Below are 19,561 nucleotides of genomic sequence, written 5' to 3' on the forward strand. Positions count from 1 at the left end.
TCCAAGAAGCTTCTTGGACTAATAGTTCGAAAGGAGCACTAATAAGACGACTTTTAAATATCACTCCAGTCAATTCGTATTGTTGCGTTTGACGGGTAGAATAGTACTAAGGTTTTGTAAGGGTAGCACCCTGTTCGTACTATTAACGGATTGATCTCTACGAAATCGCCATTTTCGTTTTTAGAGGCTTGAAAAGTGGAGATTGAAAAAGGTGCCCTTCGGCATTATCGTTCTCTACTAGTTGACACTGCAACTGAGGTCACAGGAACTGTGTTTGAAGTCGAAGCGAATATATAATATCGGAACGAATATATCAGAACTGATTTGAAAAGCTCGGAGGTTAAGCTTTCAATTTAAATGCAAAGAACGCTGCGGACCTCCTAGAAAACGAGACGTCTATAAATTGCTGACTGTCTTTAGTGGAAATGCGGTTTTGTGAACTAGAATATTTGCTGCGCAGATGGGAATTAGCCATTCGGGCATCTAGTGTTATTTGCATGCGCCCTCTAGTGGCTAATACCTCTGCTGAAAAGGTCTTGCCTCGATGTTTGTTCTCAGCTGCTTGGTCAGCAGGAAAGGTAGACTTGTCTATATAGGATTCTCACTAGAAAGGAAAAACTCAAATAGAAAATGGTTACGCTATGAAGAAGCATCGGGATCGGTACCAAGGCATAATATTGACGCTTAAAACGTAGTATTACGCAATTAATGGTACCTGAGAGTGGTGGACGTTTATTCAGTTTAGCGGAGATAGGCGAAGATGAACACAGCCTTGCAACACATGTGTCATGCGAGGTCTTCTGCTCATTTCGAATGAACTTGAAAGCCAGTAAAGGTACACTTCTTTAGTTGTATTACATGTTGTTTCTATAACAAATTTTTGACACGGGCTTCCTATACAGCCTGTCCCAAATGGCGGGCAATTTGTCCCATTATTCATGTTGATTTCCTTAGATGTACGTATCTTTGCAAGCTTCTTCTTCTTCTGGTAAACATCACCTTTTCGGTACACCGCTTCGTTAATTCTTTGTATGTTAGTGCTAACATCGAACCACTTCCTTCATGGTGGATTGGTACGAAATTTTCGGTCCACAAATAATTCCGATGACGCTTTGCACCGTACTCGTCAGAACCGAAGCAATACGTTTGTAGCATTAAGCGTCCATTCTCCTCAATGCCAAACAAACGTCTTAACGTCCTCTGCATTCTCCCAGAGGTATCGTCAGACCCTTTAACTCCATTGAACTGTCTCGGAAAGCTGCTACTGTTCCTATCTATGCTAATCCTATTGAAATAAAAATTTTATTGAATAATTCAAATGTTATACTCCGTTGTTAACGGCTACCGTATTGTATTCAGTATATGGAGCGGATGTGTTTCGAAGGTCTATATTGGTTCAGCTCTTGGATGGATGAATGGAAATACTTTACCCCAGCTAGGATCATCATACTGTTTATTGCGCCAGCAAAATCAAACGATTCCGGGTGCGAACAGAACGATTCTCAAATTTCTCTTTCTAGCATCGCTGAGTGAAGCAGCCTTTACTGAATCTATGCATATTTACTAACATATCGCTAGGGAAGTGATGTCTACATTACATTTAGCTTAACAGACAGAACGAATCCTATGTTTCCTTCTAATAAGCCGAATACAGTATGAGTTGTAGAAACTTCTCCTATCCCATCGATTGGTCGATGGTGATTGACCGACGATTATCAGTGAGTTCTTATCTCGCGTACTAGATCGGTTACTAGACCCTTTGCATTAGATACAACCGTGTATGCAGGCGTCTTGAATTTCGACTTGCTAAAACCGAGGTCTAGAAGCGTATATCTTTGCCTGGCACCTACAATTGTTGTATCTCTTATATTGATGTCATGACTGAGTAAAATTATGGGCCGTTGTTTAAGCTGTGTTTTGTTATGTACAGGCGTTTCTTTCGCACTCTTAAAAATAGCAAGGAGCTATCCGTAAACGGATAACAGTATCAATCTATAATCGCGTATGTATTCATAATATATGAAAAAAACAGTTACCAAAGCTATTTTTTTCTCTCTGCGTAGCTTTTCTCCGTGATAATAAGTAGTCGATTCAGTCATGTACCGCCTCCTATATATACGAGAGAACCATGCATTTAGTTATGGGTCCGTTCCGATTGTAACCATCGTCGTACAGCCATTTCAATTGGAAGCTTTGGATTGTGACGAGTTAAGAGTACTTTTGATGGTAGCCAAGTTATGCCGTCTAGTCTTCCCCAACATCATACAAGGTACATGTTGCATTTTTGTTTTTAGAAAGCTAAATTTTACAAGCCTTATTTTATTATTGGATCCGCTTCCCCGAATAATAGCCCAGACAGTCTACCACGCATGCGTCGTTCGGCGATGCGTGGATCCCTTGACAACAAAATTAATGAGACAGCTTCTTATGTCATCGAAAGCACCTAACACCAGATTCATCACTCGCTAAAATTGAGCTGCGTTACGCTTAACGCTAAAGGTTAATCTAATAGGCCAAAAAGGATTTTTCGTTGTATCTATCGCGAGTAGTTCCTAAAACGTTTTGCCTAGATCAATGGGCAAACCATGTGCATTTGGACTATATGACTCATATACTTTCCGCCGTTAAAATTAATAAACATATATTAACGATATGAGATCTATTTCATTGTCAGCACAATATCTGATCTCTTCAGTTCTTTTTGACGTTGTTGCAGGCTCCTTATTTAGAGTACTCGTGTAGAAGTTGCAGTTCTACCTTTATAATGGTTTAATTTCAACTCCGTATAAAGCAGGCCCAGATTTATGGAACCTCATTGGTTGTGCGTTGGAGATTCTAATTATTGGCCTGCTTCGGTTGTCTTACAAAAGCCAAGAGAAAATGAGAATATTTTTTCAGGTCTCATTGTTATTCATGCACTCATGTTGATTTTTGGACCTTGCATTTGTACATTTTCTAAAGCACCAACAAGCTTAATTCAAGACCTTTTTTAACCGGGACGATCCGAGTAGTCTCGCGTATATACTCTGGCCAACTGCCCCCTATACACTTTATCATACAAAACGCATTTAAAAAAAAAAAGGAAAACAACCGATGTAGTCTAATTTTGTACGAACTGATGTTCTTTAAGGTTAAAATAATGTATGTTTAATATGTTCATTAATATAGAATAATATAAAAAAATAAAAATGTCGAAAATAATTTAAGTGGCACTTGAAGTTTTCAGGCCGTCCTACTACACACAACTGTTGTTACATTCCACTTAGTGTCAATATAAAACCCCACGTGTCATCACACAATTATTACAGTGTAATTTCTTCTACCAAAACGTGTCTGATTATTCCTATTTATTTAGACAAAATCGTGCGACCGCGTACGCTGCTTTATCGCACAGCTGAGTGAACCGTCTGTGAACCGTCTGTGTGAACCGTTGCACGTGACAAATCTGTCAGTTGGTGACAACTCGTGTGGTGGTTACGAGAATGTTCGCGGTGTTACCTGTCCTGTGACACCATTTGATTCCTTTAGCAAAACGTGCATGGCTTCAGCGGTGATGTGGAGAAACTTGAGGTAGTCACATTCAAACGACTTCGAACGACGAGACTTTTTGTATATACGTTTTTTTTTCTTACCAGTTATAGGAATTTTCTGATACGCTGCGCATTTCCTAATCTAATTGTACATTTATCGTTCAGATGCTACTTGACTGCTTCCTCGTCCTCTGGCTTCTTAAGGCCACGCATCCAACTAAGGTGCTTCAGCTAGGTGTAATGTTAGGCAACGATCTTTGCAAACTTTTAGACTTTATTTACAGTTTTGGTGTATTCGTCGAATGTGTTTGAAGAATCGTCACTGTCCGGCATCTTCAAGTACCGATATCGACATGCCCATAACATTAAAATGGTTCTTTTTTAGATGGTCGACAATTTTGTTGTAAGTTTATTCTTGCGGTTTTTTAGGGAGAATATCTGCTTCAAATCTTGTAGATGAAGTGTGTGACGATTTATCTGTCCTCGGAAGAATCATCAAGCGCACCGTATGTAGTAATCCAATTTCAAGGCGTGATCTTTTGTCACTGTCGTATGTACGATATGGTGTAGGGTAGTGTGATCGTTCATTACGAGCTCGGTATTTGCTAAAGCAAATCAACCGCTTGCAGTAGCTTAATGTCGTTATTTGGCGGTGACGGCATGGTACGAGGTCTACCATTCTAAATTAGTAATAATCGCTAAGTGTTGAAAGCAAATTTTCCGAAACGGGAAATGCGTACATTTCTTCAAAAGTTACAGTATTTTGAATACATATTCATTCGATTCGCTGGCTACCTAACTACGTGCACCTTTTTTTTACAACTGGTACGCACCGAAATCTACACTTAACAATGCGTTCTATTTTCGTCGCGTGACATTTTTGGAAAGTGGAGAAGACTTAAACTGTACTTCACTAGTAATCTCTAGACTTGACTAATAAAGTTCGGTAAATATATTCCAAGGAATTCCTTGTATTAATCTCTATGTGCCACAGATAACATTAGTTACGCAGTGGCACAACTTCTTCTCGATTCAGGCATATTTGTCCACCTAATAAAATGATGCAAAGTTTAGCATAAACCTTACTTTCAATTCCAAATACATTATACGCGTTCCTTTTACTATATGTTTACTTTTGGCCTGCCAACGCTTCTTAAAATTTGCAGCAGCTATTCGTTTACTATTAAATGTGTCCCGTTTAGCGACATAGGTGGCTCTACCTAGCGACAGAAGCAGGTACCATTGTGCATATACTATAACATATAACGTCAATAGGAAAAAGCCGAATGAAGTTAGCAAAAACTCAATTTCTTTAACGCTATGCGGTCATATCTCGGAGAAAAAAACATATGGTAATCGGTTGCTGGCTGACCATGGCGTTACTTAAAAATCGGCGTATTTCTGTTCAAAATTCGTGATCGAAGCTCCACTTTTGTTCATGTGACACTTGATGCTCAAACTAATTGTGTTATATTTAAATAATGTACGTTGTAAAGTTAGTGAAGCTTTTACTGAAGTTCATACGTCGAGACTATACGCAGCAACAGGTCAGTCAACTCCGTCAGCTAGTCGACCACCGACTGCAGAGCAGCCTGATGGTGACTGTTCCATAGAAATAAACAGAGAGGTAGTCGTACATTACGAATGGGCAGGATGAAAGAGTTTAGTTACGTTTTTTTTTTCAATATAAATTGTTCGAAAATTGTATATCGCATGCGACCGTAGTCACATGATCATGAAATTTACGCAAAATTATAAGCCCGAAATATAGCACTACTCTTTATTCAATTTTGCCATGTCTATCAGATTATTAATTGTCCTTTCAAAATCTTTCAACAAGACCAGATGCATAAATCCAGAATAAAATTCATTTCCGTTTGCCTTGTGTTGACTAAAGGCTTGCCCCCTTAAGGACGATCCTCTCCTAGAGCAAGTATTTCAACTACGTCCTAATCACAGTAAAAATTGCAACGGCAATTATGGAGAATGACAGAAGTAAAACAATGAATCAGTGTCAAGCTGAACCTAAAATATATCTCCGACATATAAGTAATGGAAGCTAACTGCTGCGTTAACCAATTACATACTACGTAATGGATAGAACACAATATGCATCTATCTATAAAGTTTCGGCGAGTTTACTCGTACTTCGTATCTGTTTCATTATGTTTGTCTCTCGTTTTTTTCCGGTATGTTTAGCACAAAGCAAATATCGTTACATTGAGAAATCTCAAGTCCAGTCCAGCCCATTAAACTGTTGGTAACTTAAAAAAAATATTTCCATTATTATATTGGTTTTCAGTTCTACTGACCGGAGAATTGCAAGACGCCTTGGTAATAAAGACATTTGCCTCAGAGGAGCAAACATGCGATACGGACTCTAACTATTCCCTGTCTCTATTTCTGGTATTTGATTTTCATTTTGCCTACTTGTACCTATTAACTTTAGTTAATTAACTATAGCTTCTAGCCTTCAGTTACCGAACTTACTAAAATGTGTTTTTTTTTATATTCTCATGTTTTCTTTATTCGACACGCAAGCCTATTTACTACTCTTCTGTTACGCTGAAAAAGATGTTGATAGTTATAGATAGGTAGGCGTAATATGCTACTCATATACTCTAGTATTTAGTATGTGATCTCCATCTACAAAAGAACTAAGAGCAAACACTTGTAAAAAAAAGTAGACCTAATGTTTTCATGATAAATGTTTTAGATCCACTGGATAAAGGTCGCTTGACGTGTCTAGTTGTTGATTCACGCAAAGGAATTATTACTGCGATATTTATGGTACATCATCGCTCAAAGGGAGCCATATAATAGTCTTAAGGATTATATCACAGAGGAGGAAACACGCTTGTAGCTCTGAAATAGATATAAAAAACAGAAACGAGTTCCATTAAATAATCTCATGAGTCAGACTATCGTACTGCATTGAAATCAGCAAAAGGATTTATAAGGAAAAATAAATTTGATCTTTGTTTATTATATAGTAAGATTTTTGGCTACAGGAGCATAGGCTAAATCGCACAATGTAGCGAACTATAATACATGATGTATATAAATAATGATGTATATAATACATAGCATCAAAAATCAGAATTGTTGATTGGGTTGCAAGAGTATGAACGACTATTTAGAAGACTGGCGAAGCACATGCTTATGAACAGCGCGAAGAGTAGACGCCAGTTTTTTGTCATCAACAACTCCACTTCGTAATTTACCGTAAAAAAGCTACCTCGAACTAAACATGTCAACAGTTGTTTATTTACTCACTCATTTATTTATTGGCGAACGCTGCAATTGCGATAGGCGTTCCGCTACCTTGTCACTAATATTTTTAGTCGACAAAAGGCGGATTGCATGACATTTCAGAATTACCGTAGCCGAATACAGCCGTCCACAGCAGGGCAAAACTGAAGCCAGCTTTATGGAGAGTAATCTAAGCTGCTAAGTGGCGTCTAGGAATTTTCACCTGACAGGAACAATGTTACAGAGTCGATAACTAACGCCATCTTGTTCACCAAATAGACCATTTATCTAGTTCAACAGGCGAGAGTGCTCCATAGAGATGTTTGCTATGCCCTGGATAACAAAACACGTTCGCCAGTTTCTCAGTCTCACGATGGCAATGTGGCTACGCGTCTTTCATTTCTTGAGTGAGCTACTTACGTTCGCCACTATCCGAATCTACGACACCGTCAAGTATTTGTGGCATCAAGGATTTCGCGATGGTCGGCGGCGGCTTCCACCAATTCGGAGCGAATTTCTATCCTATTCGGCAACGAAACTAGCTAGGATGATTCGCGAAAAGAAGGTAGGCACAGAAACAAGAGCTGTGCATAAGTGAGTGTCTAGCCGTGGAAAAAACAAGTTATGCATTAAGGAAAACATCGCTAGAAACAATATTACTACTGTTCTTATTGATATAGTCATAACGCTAAGAGGTTTGTGTAATACGCTGGGCACAGTTTTAGCAGGACAGTAGAAGTTGTTTGTTTTTTTTTTATTTGCCTGCAACAGAACGAACAAACAAGCCGTACCCATAAGGTATTTTTAGATAGAACAAACTGGGACGTATTACGACCGCAATAAACCGGCCAATAATTACCGAGGCTCGACCAAGTGGCATACGCGCTAGGCCAACACGAGACGGCATATACAGTCTAGAGATCATCTACTTTACTTGCATGGACTCCATTCGAGCAAAGCTTAACGACACGTATCTACTTCTATATGGAACCAATTCAAGAATAAGTAACCTCAATCTACATGATGACTTAAATGGACTATTTGTATATTTGATGAACCGTAACATAGTCAGTCCTATAATTATGTGACTTTAAGTATTTTGACGAACAATACTGTTAAACAACAAGTTAGCAGTGTTTAATAGCATTTCAACCACTTTATCTTTCTATATAAGGAAGCGGATTATAAAAAGTGGATGGGAACTGGGCTTTACGTGTATTGTGCCCCGTGTTAGACTCGATAAACCAGAATCAGAAATTAGGGATTCTCTATGGCACTAAGGGTTTTATATCCAAATAGAATGAAGGTACGCAAAAACTTGAACTACTCGTCTTTACATACGAATGAAAAACCAATTGTGTAACGTTAATTAAAAATAAAGGAAGTTCTGCCGCCTCTATGAAGTCGCCCGTACGTGCTTCAAACACTTCCCTTAATCAGTTTAATTTTAAGGTATATATTAATTTCTGATCACTGCATTCACTGACTAACGTCTGTTTTGCAAATATACATACGTGCTCCTTTGCATAAAGCGTCTCTATCAGAGACGCTTTATAAAGAGATAAAAAGCATAATGATATTATGCTTTTTCGAACGTCGTTCCCTTTTAGTTTTTCAAAACATTCACAAGGGTATTGATATAACAGAGTACATATGTCACTTTAGTTAACGTCGGAACAACTGGTCAACGCAGTGATTGCCCGTATCCGTGAGGTCGACCCCCTTCTTCATGCAGTTGTTGAAGATCGTTTCGAGGCCGCCCTTGATGACGCGCGTCAGGCCGATAAAGAGCTGGCAGCCTGTACGGACGTCGAGGAACTTGCCAACAAGAAACCCTTCCTTGGCGTCCCTTTTACGGTCAAAGATTCCATTAGTGTTCAAGGTAGACCTAAACAACTTGAAGCTGATCTTCAACGAATTATATCTAGTGGTAAACAAATGGTTTTAATAGAACTTGTATTGTGTAGTGAAATCGAAGTTAGCCCACAAACGAAAATACAAGAGCGCAGGTCATTAATGGTAATATTTATTCGATGTCGCTAATTTACAGGAATGCTAGCGACCTGCGGTAGCAAAACACGTCGCGGTGTCCGCGCAAAAAAGAACGCCGTCTGCGTTGCCCGCATGCTAACCGCAGGTGGAATACCTTTGGCTATTTCGAACGTACCTGAGATGTGTCTTTGGGTCGAAAACGGGAATCACCTTTATGGTCGCACCAACAACCCTTATGATTTGCACAGGTTCGTAATGCATAGATACATAGGTATTACGTATAGTGGATGGAAATCTCCTAGCAACGTAATCTAGACGAGCAGAATTAGTTCATTTACGAACTAAGACCTACATTTCGTTTAATTAATCATGTAGCTAACTTTGTCGCATTATGCATATGCTTCTTTTTGCATGTTAGTTAGATCTATGCAAATGTATGCAGAGGCAAAAGAAAGCGATGCAGCCTGCAACTCAGGCAAAGCTTTCTACAGATAATTCGGTAGATTATTTCCTACGAAGCAACCATATTTAAGCTATCAGTAGGCTTATAAGTCGGCAGTTCACGGAGGAACAAACAAAAAATGCTCGTAGATCACTATATAACAGTTTTCCACCACGTTAAAATTATGCAGGACCCCTGGTGGCAGCAGCGGTGGTGAGGGTGCCCTGGTAGGGGCCTGTGCATCAGTTTGGGGCGTTGGTACGGATATTGCAGGTTCGGTCCGCCTCCCATCGGCGTGGTGCGGTATTTTCGGTCATAAGCTCACCCCAGGGTGCCTTACGCGTGAAGGAGTTAGTGAAGTTTTTCAGCGATTGTGATTGTTAGATGATCGCTTCTATCCATTTGTAACGATTTTAGTGCTAATCTAATAAATATGATTTCCACGAGCAAATTGTTAGCTTTTGCCTATTCACGATAGATCAAACGTTCATCAAGCATGAATTCTAATAAAGTCCATCTCATTCTAAGTGCATAATAAGGAGCTGAAGCTCTCTTTGGTCGATTACTAGTGGACCGATGTGTTTCTTACAGGTGCTGCCTGCGACGGGCCAAGAAATAAAATCCCTCATTGGAATTATAGGACCAATGGCACGGTCTACGGAGGATTTAGTAGCTATGTTAAAAATTATGGTAGATGATCCTGCAGCTCTAAGACTCGATGAGCCAGTCGAACTCCGTGAGCTCAAATATTACTTCTGCGACAACGAGGGGGCCTCTTATATTTCTGCGATTCAGCCTGAGGTTCGCCTACAGGTCCATCGGGTTGTAAACTTTATCAAAAACGACCTTAATGCCGAGGTACGATTAGCCACAAATGAATGCATTGTGAATATTTCGAAGAAGAGATAAAATCATTTTCAACGTAGCGTTGGAGCCATCTTATGTAATGTAGCTCCTGTCTGTTTTATTCTTCCTATAACCTAATGCAAACGGCCAGTAAGCAGTGGAAGTATCGTAGAAAATCTAGAGTGATGCATTACTTTAGATATTTCTGAAAGAGCTAAATCTTTGCTTGATTGTGGTTCTCATGTACGCGTGTTAATCATTAATGTTTTGTTGTTGTCGTTGCTAAGTTGAAAGGGCTGCAAGGGACTTGTCTGCAACGTAATTGACCTTTACCTAGAAATCATGTTACCTAAATTAAGAACAACAACACTAATATCAGTGGAGTCCTGCATGAAAATGTTGATTCATAATCCATTCCTGGATTGTTACAACAAATCTCATTCAAACGCGCACCTATTTGTATCTTTTCTTAACGATAATATATAGAAATGGACATAAATGAAATTTTTTGTCGCAGATTAAGCCATTTCCAGATGCAGAGCAGATGATCCGAGGTTCTTACTACTGGCTTGCTCAGTTCGCTGCTTACGGTGCTCCTCCGCTTAAATTTAGCTTCGATGAGCACGGAAACGCATGGGACCCAATTATGGAATTGATAAAACATGCAGGAGGCTTTTCCGAACGGACCATCCCCGGTATAACTATAAGTTTGCTCGATGAAATGTATCGGAATAACCCCGACAAATGTCGAACAGATTTAGAGCAGTTCGAAGAATTCAAAAAACGGATTTACGATCTCTTGAAAAATGATGGTATTCTCGTTCTTCCATCCAGCCTATCGGTAGCACCATTTCACCACGGGGTATGCAATTTTCAAGTTAGTTCTGTTCTTTGACAGGATATAGCCTTATATTGTAATAACATTACTTGCATTACTTTGGGATGGATCAGATACATTATTAGCATTAGCAAATTAACTTAAATTGTCGCGACCAATATGTCCGAAGCGATATGAAATAAACGGTAGAGTCAAGAAACAAACCGAACGCTGATTTCAGTGTTTGGTTAGAGCTTTATTTTGTTAAATATAAGTTACCTACTTACCCTTTGAACTTAACAAAATGCTGATAAGTTAATTAAGAAATCTAACACGAATACTCATTTTTTTACGAGATCATTACTACTATGTCGTTACTACTATAGTGATCATCTCGTAAAAATTATTTTTGGTGGCATGAAGAGTCATTAAAAACCCATAGAACTTTTAGTGAAAATGACCGATAAAGCGTTTCAGTAGTCAAATTGTAAAACGGTCAAAAATCCTATGTAGGCCTGTAAGGCCATCAAGGATGGCCTAAAAATGTTTGGGTAACGGAAAAGATTTCTAATTTCGAATTATTTACAACTTCAGATAGTATTCTTAATATTACAGCGCTGGGCATGATTAACACGATTCCGCGTTTGCTGCCTTCATCTTTCTAGACACTGTGTCATCCTGCATTGTATCTCGGCCTGGCGGGACTCATCAACATCTTGAAACTTCCCAGCACAGTGGTTCCTATGGGACTCAGTTCTCGGGGCATACCGCTCTCAGTACAGGTTCGTGTTTGCTGCAAAGTTGAAACATATCAGACTGAACGGTCTGATGACAGTAAAACTTGATCCCGCATATCAGAAATCGACACAGTTCCTTATTTCTTCGTAGATACTGTAATATTAGCAGACGGCTATCAGACACGTCGGTGTGATAATGATCCGATCTCTAGAGCGTCATTATTGCAGGCTTACGTTCTTAAGTAACTTTTCTTTAACGAAGTAACTTAACTATTCTGGTATTTATTTCGTGCCAATTCCAAGTTGAGCAGTTGTTTGATGATACGATTGGACTAGTACGAGCTTGAAAGCATGCAAGCTTAGGTTATATTATGTTTTTGATTATTCAAGGCGATTTTAGACTCACACATTTCATAATTTTTCTTAAACCCGGTCCTATATGGCGGATGTCCGGAAGAAAAGACATTACCGCGATAGTGTGGCGACTAATGTCTTCATTATTTTTACACTTACAGATAATTGCTGGACACAGCAACGATCGCCTGACCCTAGCCTTTGCGCAGAAGCTGGAAATGAAATTCGGAGGATATGTCCCACCCTGTGAAATCATTCGTTGATTACTGGCCGTGACTGACTCTTTTATAGAAGAGTTTTGTCAATAGCTTAATCATAAGCAGTAACCATATAATTAAATATTAATTCTTAATAAATGACGATTAAAATAAAGGTAATGTTTAGGACCATTTTTATTTCTATAAAATCTTAATATATTGTAATTAACGGAAAAATAAATCTTTGACTTTACTCAAATGTTCATATCGTATTTCAAAATAATAAGTATAAAAAATTATATTATAATTCTTACAACAAAAATGTTTTTAACATTCTACTAATTTAAATGACGTTAAATTTTGCTTGTGTTGAACGATGGCCTGGACTTTACTTAAGATAAAACGTGGTATAGGCCGTTGTGCTATGATGGTAATAAGACCCTTCTACTTTTCAACTACCGAAAATATTTAGAGCACACAGACAAGAAAAGGATGAAATTGAATATTGTTGAGATTATTATTATATGGAACTACACAGGGTAAAATATATGAAATGAGCAGTATTATAGTATATCCTCTTTACTATATCGAATAATTTCAATCTTTTCTCTACGGGGAAAATTATTTACACTTGTTAATTATAACGATCCGGACATCGCTCGTTAGACACTGAATCAACTCGAAGACATTACTATTATTATTGAAGCCATACTAAAAATCGAGCGTAAGTCAATGACTCCCAATTAATATGTAGATTTTACATAGCAGTTACTCGTTCAAATGAATGTAAACAAGAAAAAAACGAACAAATCTATCTCAACGCATCATCATTTCACGTTTATTCGCTACTACGTTATTACTTTAAACGTTTAGAACTAACGCCCCTTCCTTTCCGGTAATTGTGTCAGCAAAGATCATCTCATAATGGTGCTGTGCTCGCCTACGCCAATGTTTGCTTCCACTGTACTCGCCATGCCTCGACACTCTATTCCTCTCTCCCATTCGTGCTGCGTCTGGATGAGACCATCGTTGTTTTGAACGTCGTTTTCGTCTGCTGCTGTAGCAGAAACAGTCGGCCGCTGCCGCCGCCGCAGTACCACGAAGAAACATGTCGTCGTCGGAGTGAGCTAGGACGGAAAGAAAGCGAGAGAAACAAAGTGCCGTGCTCGGGTTTCTTGCGCTACGTAATCGTAGAGTAGTCGAATTAGTAGGTGGTGATGCTGTTGGTGGCTCCATCCACTCCGCCAGGGGGCTGTGTACAAACGACGAATAGCTCTCTGTCTGTCTGTCTGTCTGTCTGTCTGTCTTCGTTTACCTGTCGGCCTTGCGACCGCTGTCGGTGCTGTGGAAGTTTCTGCGTGTTTGGGTCTGCTGCTAATACTGCTGCTCTGTATTTTGTCGACTCTCGTAGTGATTCGGCGGCGAGGCACTCCTAAAGACACAGCACCGAAACGGACGACGGGAACAGATCACGACAAAAATCTGCGCCAGTGGCAGCACTGGCAAAAAGCAGACTGTGCAACTTAAGTGTTGACTGGACGCCTCCCGACCGATCACTACGAACTTACAGCAGGCAGACAAACCACCCAGCTAATGAGCTGTTCTTAGTTCGTGTAGTTGAACCGATATCAGCCGCCGCAGCAGCAGTGAAAAAAAAAAAACAAGTAGATTGGAGCTCCAGCGCTCGATGTGTTCGTCGTCTTTTTTAGCGTCGAATCGGCGCCTGTTTGACGGATTAGTCGGTTCGGTCTGGTGAATAAGACGGGCGCCGTTACTTTACTTGTTAGAGTGGCGCGGCGACTCTGCCTCTATTGCACTCTGTACAATAGTTGTTTTACATCTCTGACTGCCTGAGGGATTTCTCGTGTGCGGTTCAGTTCGCTTGCTGACTGGGGGAGGGGATGGGGTGGGGTGGTGGGGTACCGGAGTGAGTACGTTTACTCTAAGTACGGCTCCTATGGGCTGCTAACCTCCGTCCCTGCCAGCCTGGTGCGGTTGTTGATCACAGGGGAGCAGTTACGACTAAGGTTTCCCTATGTATGAGCGAATAGTCCAGCCTGCGAGAGATGTGATGTCCTGCTGAGGTGTTGGGGGCACCACACACCTCTTCAAATTCGCGAGAAGACGGCTGGATAAACACTGTCTAAATCGCAAAGCGATTCGCTCTTTCGCGAATGCATCCTTTATGTGAGTGTGTGATAGTTACGTGTGACTCCATCGGAATACCAACATCGTGAATGTTTGCGTGCATTCTTCGAAGACCCTCCGCTATCATTATTGCGACTAATTATTGGTTCGGGTACATAGATAACCGTAGCTCTGCGCTGCATGTCGGTCACGGAAATTGATTTATTGCTACTACTGCCGCGTTGAAATGCTGTTGTATTTGGACCAGAGTGACAACATCGGAGGCGACAAGAAACGGTACAAGCGCGTGCAGAAGCCATAGTAGCATACTCTCTGCGACTCCATCATCGTGGTGCAGGAGAATTTCCTGCTGTCAGCGTGAAATGTGTGGGTGTGAGGTCGCTCGCGGTTCAAACCATTTCACGTTTGAAGACAGCGCTATAAAATGAATAGTTCATGCTTATCTATGGGCTTTTGACGAACACCACACTTTAGGCGACTGCGTTTCGGAAGCAAAGAAGAACGAGCGTTGCGAAACATCTCTAGCTAAAACTGTTGTGCTCTTTGCACGTTGACGCCGATCAGAAGAAATCCAAACAGAGATGTAGAGATTGAGAGGTGGCGGTAATCGTTGTCCGTCGCGTCTCCTCTTCGTAAACAGTTCTATTACTGTCGACTTCCTGAGATTCGTGTGGGATAAGGAATTCTTTTCAAACATCGGCTCAGCTTCCGCTAGTGTCACCCCAGGTAAGCGGTTTCCCTGATTTTGCTTATGTACGCACGTGGTGAACGTGCGATTATCCTTATTGCGGGTCTTCTTTTTGAATTTACGATCTGAACTTGTTGGAATGAATGCATTATATATTCCTGGATGACATTGGACGCAGTGTTGAGTGCAGGGCTCTCTACATGTCGTTATGCAGGACCACACATGGGTACTTGGGCGTGCAGTACGAATGTATTTAATACGCATAACGCTAAATGCTACGACGTTATCACTGTCAGGTTCCACTGCTCTGTCGATTGATAGTATTTATTTGGTAGAGAATAGACAGACGCTGTCATTTAATAAAGGGTTAATCCTTTTGAACTGTCGCTAAGCAGCAAACTATATTGCAGAGTGCGTCGCGGGGAGTGCTATCTACATTAATATATTTAGCGCTCAGACGTACAGCTATCAGCGACACAATGGTAATGACGGCGTCCGTACACGAAATGTTTCATTGATTTATTGATATATTTACTGAAGGTATATAATATTAGTTTATGGTTCTCTTTTTCATATTGACGCTTTCCCACACTTGCTATGTTCATCACCCTGCGACACTATACTATTGTAACAGCTTTCTCATTCTATACAGCTGATGCGACTTTTTGTTGTGTGTCTGCGACGACTGAACTCCTTCCTTCGACAGTGGATAATAGGTCGAGTAGAGTCATAATGCTGTCATAGTACAATGTATGTATATATAGTGTTATGACAACGGCTATTAGCATAATGACTAGATTAGAACTAGAACAAAAACGGGTAGAAAAGACGACGAGGCGAGTTGTCTCTTCCAATATATCCAATGGCTGCTACGATACAGACCTGTCTCCTAAATAGGATAAAGCGTGAGTGTAGATGATTTTTGCTGTTGCGTTGCTTCTGTCTATAGACGGTCGGTCTGTTTGTATCAGTTTGCTGTTTTCTTGCACGGTTTATGGGTCGGTCTTGTATTGTGCCATGAGCGAGGATAATGGCGTTGCCAGTGGCGACAGTATAGTGTAGATGCTCCCACGGATCTGGCAGTTTTCAGCTCCCTAAAAGCTGTTCATGAATCATCATCTTTGCTTTATCTCGCATCTATTCTTCTTGGTTGTGGCCTGCTCCGCAATGAAACGAACTGATTAAATAACTTGTCGTAGTATCGTAATATAGAAACATTATGAATGCAGGACACAGAACGAACACGATTCGCAATTATGGCCAGCTGGAAAATTACGTGCGACTTCTTTGCTAGATCGTAACAAGACCGTTGCCAGTTAAGCCACAACAAGCTGCCATATACGCGCCGGTGTGGTTCATGATGCTGATCATCATTTCTAACTACATTGCCATATTTAACTGGTGAACAAGGATCAAATACTTAGGAATAGGTGTTTATAATCACTGTTTTTGCTGTTTACAGACTCTGTATCGAACTATTTGTTTGATAGTCCTGCCACTTATGTGTACATTCCATTTTTTATATATCATACAAATACACTAAGAGAAAACTTCTAGTGTTCTTAGCTAGTATTTTTAGTAAACATCTTGCTTGTGCTAGTAGTCCTAAACCTAGGCTAACATTTTTGAGTCAGAGGCTGAGTGTCGTTGACACCTGCTTCTTATATTCAGACAGATCTTGGTTGACCTATGTCTATCCAGATATGCGCGTCGTCTTTTTCCCTTTTAGCGTGCGGCGTAGCCTTACTCACCCTATATTATAATATGGCGATACATATGTCTTGCTTATTATTTTCTTAAGCGGGACGTCCGTTGTTCACTAAACGCGATCTGCCGCGTTAACCTTGCGAGTTCTAAGCGCCAAGCTCTGCGATATCTCTTGAGATCAGACGGTTGAAATAGTCTTCTATTGATCGAGTTGGCAGTGGTCAGCAACTCACTTGGGTGGTTGAGTTTTCTGTTTCGCGCACGAACCTTATTCCTTGTGCCACAGTGCATTTCCCTATTTTTTTTTTGTCTTATACTCGGTCAGCGGCTTTTTCTTCCCGTATGTTTCCGCTACTTGCGTACATCAGCGTAACAGTCGAACAGCGATAGCCTATATTTCACGGGTGGTATGCCTGTTTTATTTTCATATACAGCGCATACTTCTGTGTGGTGAAGCGCTATGTCAACAGTATGGGTATAACAGGGATACTTACACATGTTATGATAGCGCACCCAAGAAAATCGAATGCAGTACACTAGCAACATCGCTTCTACCTCTACATCGTTGCACGAGGACTGTCTATCTAATTATTTCTCATTAGTGGGGAGATCAGCATACGCCAGATTTTGCTCAATTTGCGATTCTTCGCTTTCATTCCATGGCCTACTGGAGTAGGCCGTGTGGATCTCTTGCTGTTCGAAGCATCAATCACTCCTTCTATTTTTGTTCTCTGATCTATATGGTACTTAAATATCTCGCCTTTCGGAGCGGACAGTAAATGTTTGGATGGATAGATTCAGAGAGGCAAATTACTAACGTTAATTAGTCATCAGGAATTTGTCTGTACGAGCAAATCTTTTATTTGTTCCTAGCGCTTTTAATTTCTTTAGATTGCTCGCTTGATGGAACGGCCAGGTATCTCGAAGAGACATTTTAGTTTGTTTGTTTGAGTTCTGCAAGCATAGCAGAATGTTACTCCATTTTTGTCTGTGTGAGACTTTTAATGAACAATATAGTTGGGGTTTTTATAGTAGTTTACTAGGAAATTTCTCCTTGTCTACTTGAAGTAAATAATAATAACAAAAGAAAAAAAGAAAAATTGATACCAATATACCCTGTTGACGAATTAGCGATACGTGCAATTGAAATGCCTATATATCCAAATCCCTGGAAGTGGCTAAAGGCAATGCTTTGAGAATTAAGCCAGTATGAAACAATATGATACGGCCAGGCTTTGGACACAATTAGGCTAACCCTTATTTGTTTGCGATGTCTCGTCTCATGTGCAACTCCTTAGTGGACAGGTATTACTGCGGCGCAAGAACGGCTTGCTGACGGACGTATGGGACCTAGTGGATTTCGAGTTTAGTGTGCTAAACTCAAAATCGTTTAGGTCGTCCGGGACGGACAGAACTGTTTCGAAATCGATCTGCTAATAGATGAAGGTTGTGACCCGCTAACGGGATACGAAGGGGCAAGTCATTTGGATCTATCGTGTCCGAAGTGGCTTTTCAAACTAGTATTACCCGATTGCCGTAAGGCCCAAAATGGACATTAGCAATTTTGAAAAAGTAAGGTACGTAGACTAAGTGCCAGCACGAATATTGACGAACCTCAATAAAGAACTGAGAAAAGTCTGTCTAAGGGTAGAGGTCATGCTCTTCTATGGTTAGTAAAAGTTTGAAAACTTGAACATTTTTAAAAATAGAGAAATTTTTTTTTGCGGATTCTCTATGCTGTTAGATGGAGATTTTGGAATAGGCGTACAACTGGAACATCTTGTTTTGTACATCGTCTCGCTAGTCTAGATTTTTGATTCGGGACTATCATTTTTATATCGGTTTCGATGCTAACAATTTTACAACGTCGCCAGAATCCTGTAAATGTTGCACAAGAAATCTGTGTCCAAGTTATTTACATAGCTGAATTTACAGATTCTTTTTTATTTAATTATTAATAATCTCTCTATGCATGGTTGTTTCTTGCTAATGTAGCAATACTGTTACTGTCTAATGCGTACAATTCATACAACCTGACTGATGTTGAAGATAAATACAAAAATACATAGATCAAAGCCAACTAACATATTCGGTATATAATTTTCATCAACATTTTGCGATTGACGGCTTTGCAGTGCATTGCGGTCAAACACCGGTGAACGCAAACTTGTGCAAATGCCATGAGATTAACACATGCCTAAGCCTAGGTCATATCCTGGATGACTTTTTCAATACATTTTTCATACATAGTTTGCAATTTGATGGAACTGCAGGCCAAAAACTTAGGGTGTTGTTAATTACGTTATGTAGCTTTGATTGTAAGTCATTAGCTAGTATTATAATGAATATAGAAGTTGGAACGCAGTTTCATATGCCTGTGTGTAAAATTTTCATTTGTAAGGTAAAGTTAAATGATTCAGCTCGTGCAGTAATAGATTTCTTTTTGAAAAATGCACCCATTTTTACTTTTAACTAAATATCGTTTGTTGGATTCAGTCATATTCTATCGCAGTTGTCCATTAGCTTGATTAGGTAGTCACATGTGAAATTACGCAAAGGCAGCGCGGGACCGTCTAGAGTGAGTGCTCAAAGTATTTCTGGCGTCTCTATATTGACTCAGATTATTAATGTGGCCTTCACTCGAAAAAATCCACTTCTAGTCATGCAAATTGGACCTGATTACTACTCTTAATTCTAGTAGGTCCAGCACGAAATTATGCATAGCAGCGTTCGTACAGCGTAGTCTACTGCTCAGCAAGCCTTACAGAAATTATGTAACCCATTTTGTCTTAGAATGAGTATGGCTTTCAGTAGCACATAATTCTGCTTTTATATATAACGACATTATTAA

The 19,561-nt window shown here is 40.0% G+C and overlaps 2 protein-coding genes and 1 long non-coding RNA gene across 26 annotated transcripts in view; 2 read left to right on the forward strand and 1 right to left on the reverse strand.

Annotated features, from left to right (window-relative positions):
* Nucleotides 1-2,208: 2,208 nt before the first annotated feature.
* On the forward strand, nucleotides 2,209-12,426 carry LOC111250426 (fatty-acid amide hydrolase 2-like). Of its 19 annotated transcripts, none has more exons than XM_086987981.1 (10): nucleotides 2,209-2,269; nucleotides 5,833-5,936; nucleotides 7,075-7,347; nucleotides 8,448-8,712; nucleotides 8,833-9,022; nucleotides 9,407-9,566; nucleotides 9,808-10,074; nucleotides 10,580-10,924; nucleotides 11,545-11,661; nucleotides 12,132-12,426. In XM_086987981.1, exons 1-10 carry the CDS (start codon nucleotides 2,224-2,226, stop codon nucleotides 12,231-12,233), a joined length of 1,869 nt encoding a protein of 622 aa, XP_086844107.1. In that variant the 5' UTR covers nucleotides 2,209-2,223; the 3' UTR covers nucleotides 12,234-12,426. The 19 variants fall into 19 exon arrangements, with proteins under 19 accessions (XP_086844107.1, XP_086844108.1, XP_086844111.1 ...); XM_086987982.1 differs by having other exon boundaries at nucleotides 7,141-7,347; XM_086987989.1 differs by lacking the exon at nucleotides 2,209-2,269 and adding an exon at nucleotides 3,600-3,752 and having other exon boundaries at nucleotides 7,062-7,347.
* A 627-nt stretch (nucleotides 12,427-13,053) lies between these two features.
* Nucleotides 13,054-19,561, forward strand: part of LOC111250427 (serine/threonine-protein kinase PAK 2-like) — a 38,713-nt gene continuing 32,205 nt past the window's right edge. For 5 of the 6 annotated variants that reach the window (XM_022805672.2, XM_086987999.1, XM_022805673.2 and 2 more), the window contains exon 1: nucleotides 13,061-15,041. The gene's annotated coding sequence lies outside the window, so the exon portion shown is untranslated. Of the gene's footprint in view, nucleotides 15,042-19,561 lie in introns of all 6 variants that reach the window. The other variant, XM_022805675.2, reaches the window with a different exon arrangement.
* Nucleotides 14,767-17,623, reverse strand: LOC147756291 (uncharacterized). Its single transcript, XR_015327012.1, has 2 exons — nucleotides 16,755-17,623; nucleotides 14,767-16,160 (listed from the first exon to the last, which is right to left on the reverse strand). It is a non-coding gene; the product is annotated as an uncharacterized LOC147756291 (long non-coding RNA).

The sequence above is a fragment of the Varroa destructor genome, unplaced genomic scaffold, assembly GCF_002443255.2.
Source record: "Varroa destructor unplaced genomic scaffold, Vdes_3.0 BEIS01000004.1, whole genome shotgun sequence".
NCBI lineage: Eukaryota > Metazoa > Arthropoda > Arachnida > Mesostigmata > Varroidae > Varroa > Varroa destructor.

Bases quoted from the DNA above. Each gene is read 5' to 3' on its own strand.
- LOC111250426 (XM_086987983.1), top strand. From the start codon at position 4,981: ATGCTCAAACTAATTGTGTTATATTTAAATAATGTACGTTGTAAAGTT. The intron at 9,023-9,406 runs GTTCGTAATGCA...AAAATTATGCAG, and splicing joins AACCCTTATGATTTGCACAG to GACCCCTGGTGGCAGCAGCG. The intron at 11,662-12,131 runs GTTCGTGTTTGC...TTACACTTACAG, and splicing joins GCATACCGCTCTCAGTACAG to ATAATTGCTGGACACAGCAA.